This window comes from Felis catus, chromosome A2 (genome assembly GCF_018350175.1).
Source record: "Felis catus isolate Fca126 chromosome A2, F.catus_Fca126_mat1.0, whole genome shotgun sequence".
NCBI classification, from domain to species: Eukaryota; Metazoa; Chordata; class Mammalia; order Carnivora; family Felidae; genus Felis; species Felis catus.
Genome location: NC_058369.1, coordinates 105,764,552 through 105,779,258, shown reverse-complemented (window position 1 = coordinate 105,779,258; position 14,707 = coordinate 105,764,552). Strand labels below are relative to the sequence as shown.

The window sequence follows — 14,707 nt, the reverse complement described above, 5'->3', positions numbered from 1 at the left end:
GCGCCCCTGAATTCTTATTTAAAACTGCTGAGAGGGGCACTTGGGTGGCTCACTCGGTTGAGTGTCCAACCCTTGATTTTAGCTCAGGTCATGATCTCGTGGTTGGTGAGTTTGAGCCCTGCATTAGGTTCTACACTGACAGTATGGAGCCTCCTTGGAATTCTTTCTCTCTCTCTCTCTCTCTCTCTCTCTCTCTCTCTCTCTCTCTCTCTCCTCTCTCTCTCTCTCTCTCCCCCTGTCTCTCTGCCCCTCCCCCAGCTCACATGCACGTGTGTGTGCTCTCTCAAAATACACAAATAAACTTTAAACAAAAATAAAAAGTAAATAAATAAAATTCCTAAGATATGCTACTTCTGGCTAGAATACTTATTTCTGGTTAGCACTTTGTTTTACTGCATTCACTAAATTTTGTTTTCTAGTCACATATTTCATACAAAAATGAGTGTGCTATAATATTTGATGCAAAGAAAGGTCTATAAAAGCACTAGTATCTGAGGGGGTGCTTGGGTGGCTCAGTTGGTTAAGCATCCGACCTCAGCTCAGGTCATGATCTCAGGGTTTGTCAGTTCAAGCCCCACTTCAGGCTCTGTGCTGACAGCTTGGAGCCTGCAGCCTGTTGCTGATTCTGTGTTTCCCTCTCTCTCTGCCCCTCCCCCACTTGTGTTCTGTCCATCTGTCTCTCAAAAATGAATAAATGTAAAAAAAAAAATTTTTTTTTAAAGCACTAGTAGCTGAGGAGTAACTTATATTTGTTTTGGTTTTTCATCCCAAAAATCTTTGAGGAAATTCAAAGAGAAGAAAGAAATCTAAGATTCATATTAAAAATTAATAATAAGTGGGGTGCCTGGGTGGCTCAATCGGTTAAGCATCTGACTTCGGCTCAGGTCATGATCTCACAGTTCGTGGGTTGGAGCCCCGCATGGGGCTCTGTGCTGACAGCTCAGAGCCTGGAACCTGCTTCTGATTCTGTGTCTCCCTCTCTCTGTCCTTCCCCTGCTTGTACTGTGTCTCTCAAAAAATGAATGTTAAAAAAAATTTTTTAAACAAAAAAATAAAAATAAAAAAATTAATAATAAGCAATAGTTCAAGAGATGCAGAAAATTATGAAACTATTATAGCTATCAATTTAGGTTATATACAACTGTATTTTAAAGCCAGAAGACTAATTTCTACAGGGCTTTACACATAATTGGAGTTTTAAGACTACACAGCACCATAGACTGATGACCCTTTTATAATCCACCAATCATCTTTTTACGGGTGGACAGGTTCCCCTCCCCTCATAATGACTTTACATGATTTGCAGGTGTTTGTTCAAAGCCATATCAGCTTTGGGTATGAAGCTAGAAAAAACAACTCCCTAGCTTAGTCTTTCCAGGTAATTTTTACAAATCCTCTTTTTCCTATCTCGCCACCAGGTGCCCTTCCCTTTACTAAATGTAGAGCTTATAAATCCTGATGTAGCAGCTGTAGTTGCTGGTAATTTCTGTGGCCGCCTCCAGTGTTTTAGCTGGGCACGCTGCTCAATGGATACAACCTCCCCATAGGGCTTGTGCTGATGACGTGTGGCTGTCTCCTTAGGTGTCACCATCTCTGCCTCGGGTACGTGGGTTTAGGATTTAGGAAAGCAATGTTTTCACAGCTCAGGCTTAAAACAGCAGTTCTGCTTAAGATGTATTTGTTCTAGTCCAGTGTTGAAAGGAGAGAACCCTGAGGGCTCTCCCTGCTTCTTTAGAACTCAGGCATGAGACAATGCTCCCAGCTCTGCACCTGTGCACTTGGAATTCCTTGTCCCTGGGTGTGACCACAAGATTCATCCCTCCCCGTCTATTCCATGTTTGAATATCATCTACTTCACAGGGACTTCCGGAACCACCCTATTAAAATTGCACTCTTCCCCCCTCTCACCTAAGATCTCCTGTCCTCCTTCCCTATACATCTTCCCTCCACAGAATTTATATTCTAATATATTTTATAATATACAGTGGTCTCAACCTAGCCACAGGGAATATTCCAAGATCCCCGGTGGATGCCTGAAACTATGGTTAGTACAGAACCCTATATATACTGTTTTTTTCCTATACATACATAGCTCTGATAAATTTTAATTTATAAATTAGTTCTTGCAAGAGCATACCAACAACAGTAAAATAGAACAATTATAACAAGATACTGTAATAAAAGTTATGTGAATATGGGCTTTCTTTCCCTCTCTCAAAATACCTTAATGCACTGTACTCACGCTTCATCCTGTGGTGATGTGAGATGATAAAATGCCTACGTGATGCAGTGAAGTAAAAGGTGTAGCCACTGCGTCGTAGCGTTAGGCTACTATTGATCTCCCGCATATGCACCAGAAGGAGAATCAGCTGCTTCCTGACCACAGCTGACCTCAGTTAACTGAAACCATGGAAAGCAAGACTGAGCCTAAGTGGGGACTCTGTATCGACTTGTTTTTGTTAGCTTCTTCCCTGGAGTACAAACTCTGTGACAGTTTGGACTTTGTTTCATTCATGTTGGATCCAAAGTGCCTAGAATAGTGCCTGACACCAAATAGACACCTAATAAAATTATGTGCTGAATGAAGGAACAGTGCCTGGAAGCGTGGCTTCTCACTGCTTCCTTAGCACTCGCACAAGCTGCAGGTCCCCACAAGACTATTTACTTTTCAGCCATAATGGTACTGGGCTCACTTCTCCATGCCAACCCACACCAGGACTCAGTCTGAAATGCGCACGCCATTCATTCCGCACAGAGAGAGTGTGATAATTTCTTAAATCACTCCTTGGCTCTGATTCCCCTTTCCATGGAAATGTACCTTCTGCTCCTCAATGAGCCACCTTCTAGCCTACTTCCAAAGTTGGCTTCTACTTTATTGGATCTCCACCTTCTATCCCAACTCCTTTTTGGGGGGTCTGTTAAATGATTTAAACAAGGAGGCCATTAGACTGATGTGGCTCTAATGCTGTGGAGACCTATGTAAGCAAACCCAAATCCAAGCCTGTAAATGCCTCAAGGTTACAAAACCAAAACCTGAGGACAACCAATCACAAACAGCCAACTGGACTTTAAGCCTAACCAGTCAGTAATATCCTTACTTTGTTTTACTCTTTCTCTACAAAAGTCTCTCCCTGAGTTCCTTCTGGTAGAGTGCTCCTAACTGCTTCTAGTCTGGCACTGCCCAATCTGGATGGATTTTTTACTCAGATAAACTCTTGAAATGTTTAATATGCCTCAATTTATCTTTTAACAGGGCCCAGGTTTCAGATGCACAATATATTTAAAATCTTTTTTAATTATGTAACTTTAGAAAGGTTGTTTAATTTTGACCACTTAATGAGGATGAATAAGAAATATTAAATTTGAGGAGTGCCTGGGTGGCTGAGTCAGTTAAGTGTCTGACTTCGGTTTAGGTCATGATCTCATGATTCATGAATTCTAGCCCCGTGTCGGGCTCTGTACAGACAGCTCAGAGTGTGGAACCTGCTCTGGATTCTGTGTCCCCCTCTCTCTCTGCCCCTCCTTGCTTTGTCTCTCTCTCTCTCTCAAAAATAAATAAACATTAAAAATTTTTTTAAGAGAAAGATTAATTTGTATTTGTGAATAAAAGTATTTAACCTTAAAACTAATTGTGTAATTAATTTACATGTCATATTTGAATAAAATGTCACAACAAAAAACCCTTTCAAAAAGAGGTATATTTTCATGATGAAAGACAGCATGAATGAATTTTTTTGTACATAGCCTTTGTGGTATTAAACAAGCACTGTCAAATACGTATATCCAGGTAGACTATTTTGTCATGAAAAAGCTGTGATTTCAAAGTCTTTTAAAAAGGCAAACATGGTAAAGTTACTCTTAGGAAATGACACTTGGGAGTTAATGGTGTCAGAGTCATATTGGCTGAAGAAGCAAAATAACAACAAACTTTTAACCCCCCCCTTAACATCAACCTCACCACAAATATACTATCCTTTTGAACACAACACATAGGAGAATAGCCTCAAAGGCATTACGGCTTACTTCTCTGGCATATTAAAGAAAAAGTTTGGCTAATGGCTCCTGATTTATAAAATTCCCTGATAAACTCCCCTAGATTATGCACAAATTTCATATAAAAAGATATAAATCCCAGTTTCCAGCAGAGCTACTCTTGGTCCATAACAAAAATTTACTTTAGGTTATTTTAAAATACTAACATAAGAAAATTCTAGTTAAAAAGAATTTCAACCCAATATTAGGCACAAAAACAATAGCCACACGGCTGAAGTTAACTTTCTAAAGTCCAACACACAACAAAAACCTTCCTTCCCCCAAAACAGCAATGGGACAGTTGCGCCATAATATTTGTTTGGTTTTTCCTACAAAAACCAGTTTACCACCGGTGGGAATCCCAGCCCAGGAACCAGCCCGTGAATGTGGGTGGTTCATGGCCCTGTTTTACGATGACAATTGGTGTCCTCTTGTCTCTTCCAGAAGGGTCTGTCTCAAGGTACATTTTGGCTATAAAGAAATGCAGAGACATACACATTCGGTTAGTTTTGATTAACCTAAAATGACGGAATGAAAAGTCTTCCAATTAAAGTAATGGATCAAATGTTCATTGCCCCAAAGTAGCCAGATACTGTTCCACATGAACAATTCCTTATTGATTTCTCTCAACTGCTATGGATTGCACATGAGCGTCTCATGACTGCCTAAAAATAAACCAAACTTTAAAGAATAATCCTTATGGCATAATTATTCTTATACTTTTCAATAATAAACAGCAGCTGTGCCTGAAAGAACAGCATTACTCAAAAGGAATTTTAAAAGATCTAGGTTATCACAGTTATAGAGGTTTCAATAGTACTTCAGTGAATTTAAATAATAATAATAAAATATTATTTCAGTGAATTTAAATTTTTCAGCACAAATTGATGTAACCATATTCTACATTAGGTAACAAAACCTACTTTTCTCATTCTGAAATTCTTCAGTTTAAAAAATTTCCATTACTCTTTAGTTGTGAAAGTGAAAGCTTATTAGAGTCCCCTCAGTTTGAATGTGTAGTTTTGAAAACTGTGCTGAGAAGAGCAGTCAGGGACTTAGTCGTAACCATTCGGGGTAACAGCCTCCATGGGATCTCACTTACCAGACTTCAGAGATTCTGTTCTCTCGACTTCATTGGCATCTTTGCCAACCCAAATAAAAATCTGAAAAATGGAACAATAATCATATGTAGTGTTTGGGGAGTACTGATTCGGCGCAAGCCCTCAGGAAAGTGCTTCTCACACACCATTCATTTATACTCTTCACCACAAGCCCTGGAGTTAAGGATGTGGACAAGGAGGTGAAGAGAAGTTACACCACTTTCCCAGTGTTTTCCGTATTAGGAGACACCTAAATGGAGAGCCAGCCAGTTTGACTCCAGATTTCACATCCTGATATTCCGTGTTTACATAGTATTTTCTAGTTTATAGACCTTCTCAAAACAACATATTGGCCATCTTCTGTACCCACTCCTGGAGAATGTAAGGCAGTCATTATCTCCATTTTAGTATTATCCGGGGAGGACCAGGCTTAGTTTGTTTGTGGGGACCTCAGACTCCCTTTAGGAATATTTGACTTAAGCCTATAGTTTACACCTATAAAACCGTATCCTGTAACACTTTGGTAAAAGTGCTATAATGTTTAGTATTTAAATATTGAGTTTTTTTTTTTTTTTTTAACTGATGTAATTATATATTCCGTACATATTCTTCTTGTCAAATGTGTAGGTTGGGAACTTCAGTGCTGAAGCATTCTCTTGAATTACCTTATACTTAAATCACTTTAGAGTAACTTGTTGGCAGAGAAATGTTGGTCAAATTAGTTTTGGTTGTATTCTAATTCATACTGAAAGTACTGAAATATTTGCTTGCAGGGCACAGAACAAACCATGACATCATGGTAATATAAATGAAAAATGTGATTAAAAAAATAAAATGTAGTAAGGGAAATATTCTAAAGTATCCATGACTATAGAATTGACTACAAATGGAGAGAATTAAATTCTTCTGAATAAGGAAATGTCATTCTCATTTTAATTCTTAATACACAAAGGTGTTTTGACATGCGGTTTTAAATTTCGTATCTAGGGGCGCCTGGGTGGCGCAGTCGGTTAAGCGTCCGACTTCAGCCAGGTCACGATCTCGCAGTCTGGGAGTTCGAGCCCCGCGTCGGGCTCTGGGCTGACGGCTCAGAGCCTGGAGCCTGTTTCCGATTCTGTGTCTCCCTCTCTCTCTGCCCCTCCCCCATTCATGCTCTGTCTCTCTCTGTCCCCAAAAATAAATAAACGTTGAAAAAAAAATTAAAAAAAAAAATAAATTTCGTATCTAGAGCAACCTGGGTGGTTCAGTCGGTTAAACGTCCAACTTTGGCTCAGGTCACAATCTCGCAGTTTGTGAGTGCAAGCCCCGTGCCAGGCTCTGTGCTGACAGCTCAAAGCCTGGAGCCTGCTTCGGATTCTGTGTCTCCCTCTCTCTCTCTGTCCCTCCCCCGCTCATGCTCTGTCTCTCTCTGTCTCTCAAAACTAAATACACATTAACAAAAAAATTAAAAAAAATAAATTTCATATCTATAAATAAGTGATCCATTCACCTGGGGAGAATCTGTAGTTAGGTGTCAAATTCAAATATGATTATTTCTAGACCAAGAAGCTAAGGTGTAAAATAAACAAATGGCTTTAGCAATTAAGAACAGATCTGAACGTAACAATTAGCAGGGCTCACTCTAAGACTAGGCCTAATTCAGATGCAGGTTTCATAATTGCTGTATACACTTTAATTCCTAATATATTTATTTTTCCCTTTCACTATTTAATCAGTTTACATAAAGGGTTAAAAAAAAACCCACAAAACCCAACTCTCAGATATGGCATGCCAAATCCCCATTCGTTGTCTCCCAAATAAAGATATATATAACAATAATGTATTTTACTGTGTAGATTCAAAACTATCCTGCATCTGTTTCTTCCCCAGGGGAAAGGTCCCCTATGACTTCATGTCAGATTTCAAGAAAACTTCTGAATCTCTCAGTCTTCCTCTTGGCATTGCACCTCCAAGGCATTGTACCCACTAATGCATTTATTAGTTAAATGGAGAGATGAATGCATGAATAAGTTAGGAGTGAAATGAAAAATAGTAGTGGTTTTTTTTTTCTTTTCCTAAAACTATACAGCCACAGATGGTAGCCATAGAATTATTTCCACATTAGGAAATAAATTGGCTACAAGTACCAGTTTTACCTTTTGCCAGACTGTGTTGGGTCTTTTTCAAACACAGCCTAAATCCATAAGTCCATTTATTATTAGACTTGCCATTTTTCAAAGCTGGTTTTGTGAGTTCCCAGCTATAAGCACACTCTCTTCTTACCATCAAATATAGTTTTACCTGTTCCCAAGCATCCAGTAACATGACATCATCTTCTGCCAAATCATCCTGGGTAAACTCTCCTGGAACTTCTTCAATCTGAAATGTATGAAGAAGCTTTATGATCCAACAGTAGAGCAGTAATTTTTCTAGTATATAGGATATGAATGTATTGTATTCTTTTGGAGCACCACAAAAATAAAGTTTGCTAGTTTCTTTTTGTTTTTGTTTTTTGGGGTAATAAAGATTATTTTTTTAATTTTTATTTTTTAATATGAAATTTATTGTCAAATTGGTTTCTATACAACACCCAGTGCTCATCCCAACAGGTGCCCTCCTCAATGCCCATCACCCACCCTCCCCTCCCTCGACCCCCCATCAACCTCAGTTTATTCTCAGTTTTTAAGAGTCTCTTATGGTTTGCCTCCCTCCCTCTTTAACTTTTTTCCCCCTTCTCCTCCCCCATGGTCTTCTGTTAAGTTTCTCAGGATCCACATAAAAGTGAAAACATATGGTATCTGTTTTTTCTGCATGACTTATTTCACTTAGCATAACACTCTCCAGTTCCATCCACATTGCTACAAAAGGCCATATTTCATTCTTTCTCATGGCCACGTACTATTCCATTGTGTATATAAACCAAAATTCTTTATCCATTCATCAGTTGATGGACATTTAGGCTCTTTCCATAACTTGGCTATTGTTGAAAGTGCTGCTATAAACTTTGGGGTACAAGTGCCCCTATGCATCAGCACTCCTGTATCCTTTGGGTAAATTCCTAGCAGTGCTATTGCTGGGTCGTAGGGTAGATCTATTTTTAATTTTTTGAGGAACCTCCACTCTGTTTTCCAGAGCGGCTGCACCATTTTGCATTCCCACCAACAGTGCAAGAGGGTTCCCGTTTCTCCACATCCTTTCCAGCATCTATAGTCTCCTGATTTGTTCATTTTAGCCACTCTGACTGGCATGATGTGATGTGGGTAATAAAGATTTAAAAAATTGTTTATCTGTTTACTCATATATCACAAACTGATGGAATCTTGTCTGGGAAGCACAGTACTTAATATCAACACTGCACCTGAATGTCCTAGGTAGGCTACAAACAGTCTGACCACAGCTCTATGACAAGCTCTATGACAGTCCTTGTGACAAGCTGCTTCACGGATTTCTGTCACCTTTGTAGTCCCTAAAGGTATTTGAGTTTATGGTCTAAGTATTAAGCTGTCTTTTATATTGTAGGCCAAGATTATTTTAATAAGATCAGTAGGTCTGGTCATTTTTTAAGTTGACAATTTTTGACAAGATGATACAACATAATATTCTGTAAGCAAAGTTTTATTATTATTATTTTAAATGTGTTAAATTCTGTTCTCTATAGTTAACATCAAAGGATACTCGGGAGGGTTAGTTTAACGCACCCACTACCAGTGGGCAGGTATTAATCTGAAGTTCACAAAGTTTAAAGGATTCTGGATAAAGAACCCTCTGATATTTAGGAAGGTGTGGCAGATTGGACTCTAGTCCCTCTGCTGTGTGACTTTGTGGTACAGTCCAGTAAGTGGAGGTAACCTTGTCTTTGGCCAAGTCAATTAGTAAATTTGACTCATCAAGGGCCCTCTTGTACTCCTGGGCTGAGTCATGGGAAAAACAGGCATCAATGGAACCACAGCCCAAAGGAGAATCTCCCAGCTGGGCCCAGCCTAAGTAAAGCTGGCCCCAGGCAACCTGGAGCTCTCTGAGCGGAATACACATTTGTCGTAATCTGATGAGATTCTGAGACTGTCATATAAAAAACAAACAAACAAAAACTATTTACCAAAAGCAAAAAGTTAGTTTATATTGTTCTTACAGAATTTTTACCAACCACATAATGATTTATAAAAGCAAAAACCTAAAATATCATTTACTCCAAGTCAGGCACTATTCTAATCCTTTATATGCAAGAACTGATTTAATATTCACAACAACACTATATAGTAGATACTAGGGTTATCCCTATTTTATAGATGAGAAAATTACAGCACAGAGAAGGTAAATAACCAGCCTAAGGTCACACAGCCAGTAAGTACGTGATACTGTACCTGCAGACTGGTTCTGAAACTTGTTCTTTTAAGCAACATGCTCTGCTACTTTATGCAAATCTAGTCTAAAGCCAGCTTTCAGCTTGTGATGATAAGATCAAAAACTTGTTAGTGACACTACTTTTCCTTAACTTGTGAAGAGAATAGCCAGAGTTCCAAAAATCAAACAAGAAAATGAGTAGGTGTAGAGAAAAAGTATATTTCCTTTAAATATGTTCATGACAAAAAAAAACCCACAAAAACTAATAGAATTTTTCAAGACTGACTGAGAACAAAGCCTAGATATTATTTTTGTAAAATATATCTTCATTTAATTTTAGCAATGTGAGCATGTTAATTTTAGCAATGTGAGCAAACCATACTAAGAAATTATAGAAGCATTAGTTGAGTAAGAAGTTAGTTGGATGCCACATAAAATTAACAGTCAAAAGAGTAAAATAGATTTTTTTCTAACAAGTTTCTAAAATACAGGGATTTCCTAGAAAGTAGGTGAGCAACTATGGTGCCCAACAGCCAAATATTTATCAAAACTCTAATTTTTAATTTAAACCTTTAATATTTAGGTCAAATCACTTCACTGTTTCAAGTGAACATGAGCAGTTTCTTCTTCATTTAGCAATAATCGCGCCTTGGATAAACCTCATTGGCTACGATACTGCCACTGCGCAAAGCTAGCAGTTTCTTCTTCAAAGCACTCTTTCAATAATGTTTTTAATGTCTATTTATTTTTTAGAGAGAGAGACAGAGAGACAGAGAGAGAGAGAGAACAAGAGGGGGAGGGGCAGAGAGTGGGAAACATAGAATCCGAAGCAGGCTCTAGGTTCTGACTTGTCAGCACAGAGCCTGATGTGGGGCTCGAATTCATGAACTGTGAGATATGACTGGAGGATAAGTCAGACACTTAACCAACTGAGCCACCCGGGCGCCCCAAAACATTTTATTTCTAGCAAGCAATGTACCTGGGAAAAGACTTAGGCAATTTTCGTGTGTGTGTGTGTGTGTGTGTGTGTGTGTGTGTGTGTGTGTATTGAAAAACAAAGCTTGTATTCACCAGGACATGGTGACCAAACCTTGAGATCAAATTTTATATAGGAAAGAAGTTTGTCCTTTAAATAAAAAAATTTACACGAAGCCCTCACATGTCAAACAGAGAAAACCAAATTTTTATGGTTGAAATGAGATGAGGGGCTGCACTCCAAGATATTTTGGAGCCCAGTATAAAATCAGTCTTGTACACAAATACTTTTACTTTGAAACGTCTGGAACTCAAAGCCTGTGAATGAAATAAAACATTTTTTGCTGATTTCAGTTAATTTGCAGGTGCATGTATAGCTTTCTCTGATTCTGCTCAATGATCATAATATTTCCATAATATTTTTATTCAGTCAATGTGGTGAAACTTTTAATCCCTGGGAAATTGAAGTGCAAAACTGACATAGTCTGATCACAGACCACTATGGTTTCCCACAGACAGTGTCAAATTATTAAATTAGTAAATCCAACCATATGCATATTCGTATCACAACAACCTCATGTTGACACAGGTGCAAAGCAGCTGATATTTTTATGAGCAGTTTGATTTATATAGTACTTTACAGTATTCCTATGCTTTCACATCCATTACATCATTGACTCTTTTTTTTAAGAATGTTTATTTAATAATTTTGAGAGAGAGTGTGTGTGCATGCATGCACATGGGGTAGGGGCAGAGATAGAGAGAGAGAGACAGAGACAGAGACAGAGAGGGAAAGTGAGAATTCCACGCAGGCTCTGCACTGTCAGCGCAGAGCCCGACATGGGGCTCTTTCTCACAAACCATGAGATTGTGACCTGAGCCGAAATCAAGAGTCCGAGGCTTAGCCAACTGAGCCACCCCAATGCCCCACATCACTGACTCATTGACTCTTAAAGCGACCCTGCATAGAGCTAAGATTATCACCTGTTTGCAGACAAGCAAGCTAAAACTGAGAATCAGAGCACTAACATGGCTAAAAAGTGTCAGAGCCACACCAGAATGCCTCTCCCAAGGTCGTTCAGTTCTACTCCCATGTTCTGTAAGACACTCACAATGAATCTTCCAGTTTTGTTAGAGCAGCCATAAAGCCGAGGCGGATGGTCTTCTGCCTGGGTTTCTAGCAGTGGAGAAGTCTGGTAGCCTTTTTTCCCTCCAAGGGAATTCCAAAACTCCTCTGTGAAAAATACAATGAGTTACTGAATGCTTTTCCAGGAGCATGGAGTTGGTATTGCTTTACATTAACCTTGACTTTAATGTTAAGAAATTACTTAAATATGACAGGTACCATCACCCACTTTTGCAACTAGTGGAAGGATTTTTAATGCCCTGTAACCATTACAAAGGCCCTATTTATCAAAATAAATAAACACATGATTAGCAATGATACCAAATAGAAATGCTGGCTGCATTCCTTCTCCCCACAGTACACACCTGGTTCCCTGCCTTCCCGAATCCTTGTGGTTCTGCATTTGAGGACACTCACTACATACTCTGCTCCTTTCTCCTCCTCCTGGCTAGCACCTCTTCCTATCCAGATGTAGCCATTGTTTTGCCGCAGTTTCAAGACAAAAACATCATTGGAATTCAAGGAATGTGCATCAACATCTACCTAGAGTATAAAGAAAAATAACACAGTGATTCAAATTCATTGCTGTTCCCTCAATAAACATGCCTGAGAAGCTGTGACAGGGACAAACCATCCTTTGCCTTTTGTCATGATCCCAGGGTGGCACTAGGACACCACTACGGTATTAGAAACATTGGGGGCAGCTGGGTGGCTTAGTCGCTTAAGTGTCCCATTTTTGATTTCCACTCAGGTCATGATCTCACGGTTTGTGAGATCAAGCCCCATGTTGGGCTCTGGGCTGACAGTGAAGAGCCTGCCTGGGATTCTCTCTCTCTCTCTCTCTCTCTCTCTCTCTCTCTCTCTCTCTCTCTCTCCCTTTCTCTTTCCCCCTCTCCCGCTAGAGCTCTCTGTCTGCTTCAAAATAAATAAACACTTTCTTAAAAAAAGAAACATTAGTAGCACTTTTCTCTGTGTCACCTTAGAATGCTTATCTGCCCCCAGACAAGCATAGGGCTCTACAAATAAAATTACCCAAATGTAAGTGATAAGTAACAAAAATGATATTCAAAGAAATCATAAGAACAAGTATAGGCTATAAATGATGGTTGGAAAGTGGGTGTAATGTACACAAATGACACACATAAAGCAAAAGATGTTCAGTTTTTCTTTCCCCAGCTTAAAGGGGTTTTTCAAATAATCAAAAGGAAACCTTTCCAAAGCAGTCTACAGACTTAATGCAATCCCTATGAAAATACCAACAGCATTTTTCACAGAACTAAAACAGACAATCCTAAAGTTTGTATGGAACTACAAAAGACCCTGAAGAGCCAAAGCAATCTTGGAAAAGAAAAACAAAACTAGAGATATCACAATTCCAGACTTCAAGTTATATTACAAAGCTGTAGCAATAAAAACAGTATGGTACTGGCACATAAATAGACACCTAAATCAACTAACATGGAAAACCCAGAAATGAACCCACAATTATATGGTCACTTAATCTTTGAGAAAGGAGGCAAGAATATGCAATGGGAAAAAGACAGTCTCTTCAACAAATGGTGTTGGGAAAACTGGACAGCAACATGCAAATGATACAAAATAGATGCAGAAATGCATCTAGAATGCAAAAGAATGCAAAGTAATGAAACTGGACCACTTTCTTACACCATACACAAAAATTAACTCAAAATGGCTTAAGGATCCAAATGTAAGACCTGAAACTATACAAATCCCAGAAGAGAGCATAGGCAGTCATTTCTCTGGCTTGGCAATAGCAACCTCTTTCTACATATGTCTCTGAGGCAAGGGAAACAAAAGCAAAACTTTTGGCACTACATCAAAATAAAAACTTCTACACAGCAGAGGACACGACCAACAAAATTAAGACAGCCGACTGAATGGGAGAAGATATTTGCAAGTGACATATCCAATAAAGAGTTAGTATCAAAAATACATAAAGAACTTATATAACCCAACACCAAAAAATACAAATAATCCAATTAAAAATGAGCAGAAGACATGAACAGACATTTTTCCAAAGAAGACATTTAGGTGGCCAACAGACACATGAAGGAATGCTCCACATCACTCATTATCAGGGAAATGCAAATCAAAACCACGATAAGGTATCACCTCACACCTATCAGAATGGCTAATATCAACAGCACAAGAAAGAACAAATAGTGGCAAGGATGTGGAGAAAGGGGAACCCTCCTGCACTGTTGGTGGGAATGCAAATTGGTGCAGCCACTGTGTAGACAGTATGGAGGTTCTTCAAAAACCTAAAAATAGAACTACACTATGATCCAGTAATTGTACTATTGGGTATTCACCCGAAGAACATGAGAAACACAAATTCAAAAGGATATATATATATGCCTATATTTACTGAGGCAGCATTTACAATGGCCAGATTATGGAAGCAGCCCAAGTGTCCATCAATAGATGAATAGATAATAAAGAAGTGACTGTGTGTGTGTGTGTGTATAAAACTTCCAGCTATATATATTACTGAGTCTAAAAAGCAACGAAATCTTGTCATTTGCAACAACATAGATGGAGCTACAGAGTATAATACTAAATGAAATAAGCCAGTGAGAGAAAGACAAACACCATATAATTCCATTCATAAGTGGATTAAAACAAATGAACAAAGGGAAAAAAAGAGACAAACCAAAAAAAAAAAAAAAAAAAAAACAGACCTTTAACTACAGAGGACAAACTGATTATCACCAGAGGGAAGAGGGGAAGGATGGATAAAATATATAAAGGATATGAAGAGTACACTTATCTTGATGAGCCCTGAGTAATGTATGGAACTGGTGAATCACTATATTGTATACCTGGAATTAATATAACACTGTATGTTAATCATACTGAAATTAAAAAAAAAAAAAAAAAAACACCAAAAACTTACAAAGGACACCTAGGAATTATAAAATCGGAACTGGAGTCCAATGTTGGCAAAGAGATAACAATGCAAATTCACTAAAAGGTTCTCCAGGCTCAGATAAATCATAAGTCAAATTATAAAAGACTATAGCAGATTAAAAACACAGCACTGACATGCCCCTTCCTTTCAACCACAAAGCCATGGCCACTCTCAGGGACTGGCCAGGTGAGCACAGTTGTGCTCCCTATGGCCACAGAGGAG

At 38.7% G+C, this 14,707-nt stretch overlaps 1 protein-coding gene and 1 non-coding gene across 2 annotated transcripts in view; both read right to left on the bottom strand.

Moving 5' to 3' along the window:
- Positions 1-3,679: 3,679 nt before the first annotated feature.
- Positions 3,680-14,707, bottom strand: part of SCIN (scinderin) — an 80,059-nt gene continuing 69,031 nt past the window's right edge. The window contains exons 12-16 of the mRNA XM_003982807.6: positions 11,919-12,096; positions 11,540-11,661; positions 7,413-7,490; positions 5,135-5,195; positions 3,680-4,503 (exon numbers count right to left, since the gene is read on the bottom strand). Coding sequence (XP_003982856.3) covers positions 4,376-4,503; positions 5,135-5,195; positions 7,413-7,490; positions 11,540-11,661; positions 11,919-12,096 — 567 coding nt within the window. The 3' untranslated portion in view covers positions 3,680-4,375. The remainder of the gene's footprint in view (positions 4,504-5,134; positions 5,196-7,412; positions 7,491-11,539; positions 11,662-11,918; positions 12,097-14,707) is intronic.
- LOC111559681 lies at positions 10,010-10,145 on the bottom strand. Its single transcript, XR_002740793.2, has one exon. It is a non-coding gene; the product is annotated as a U4 spliceosomal RNA (small nuclear RNA).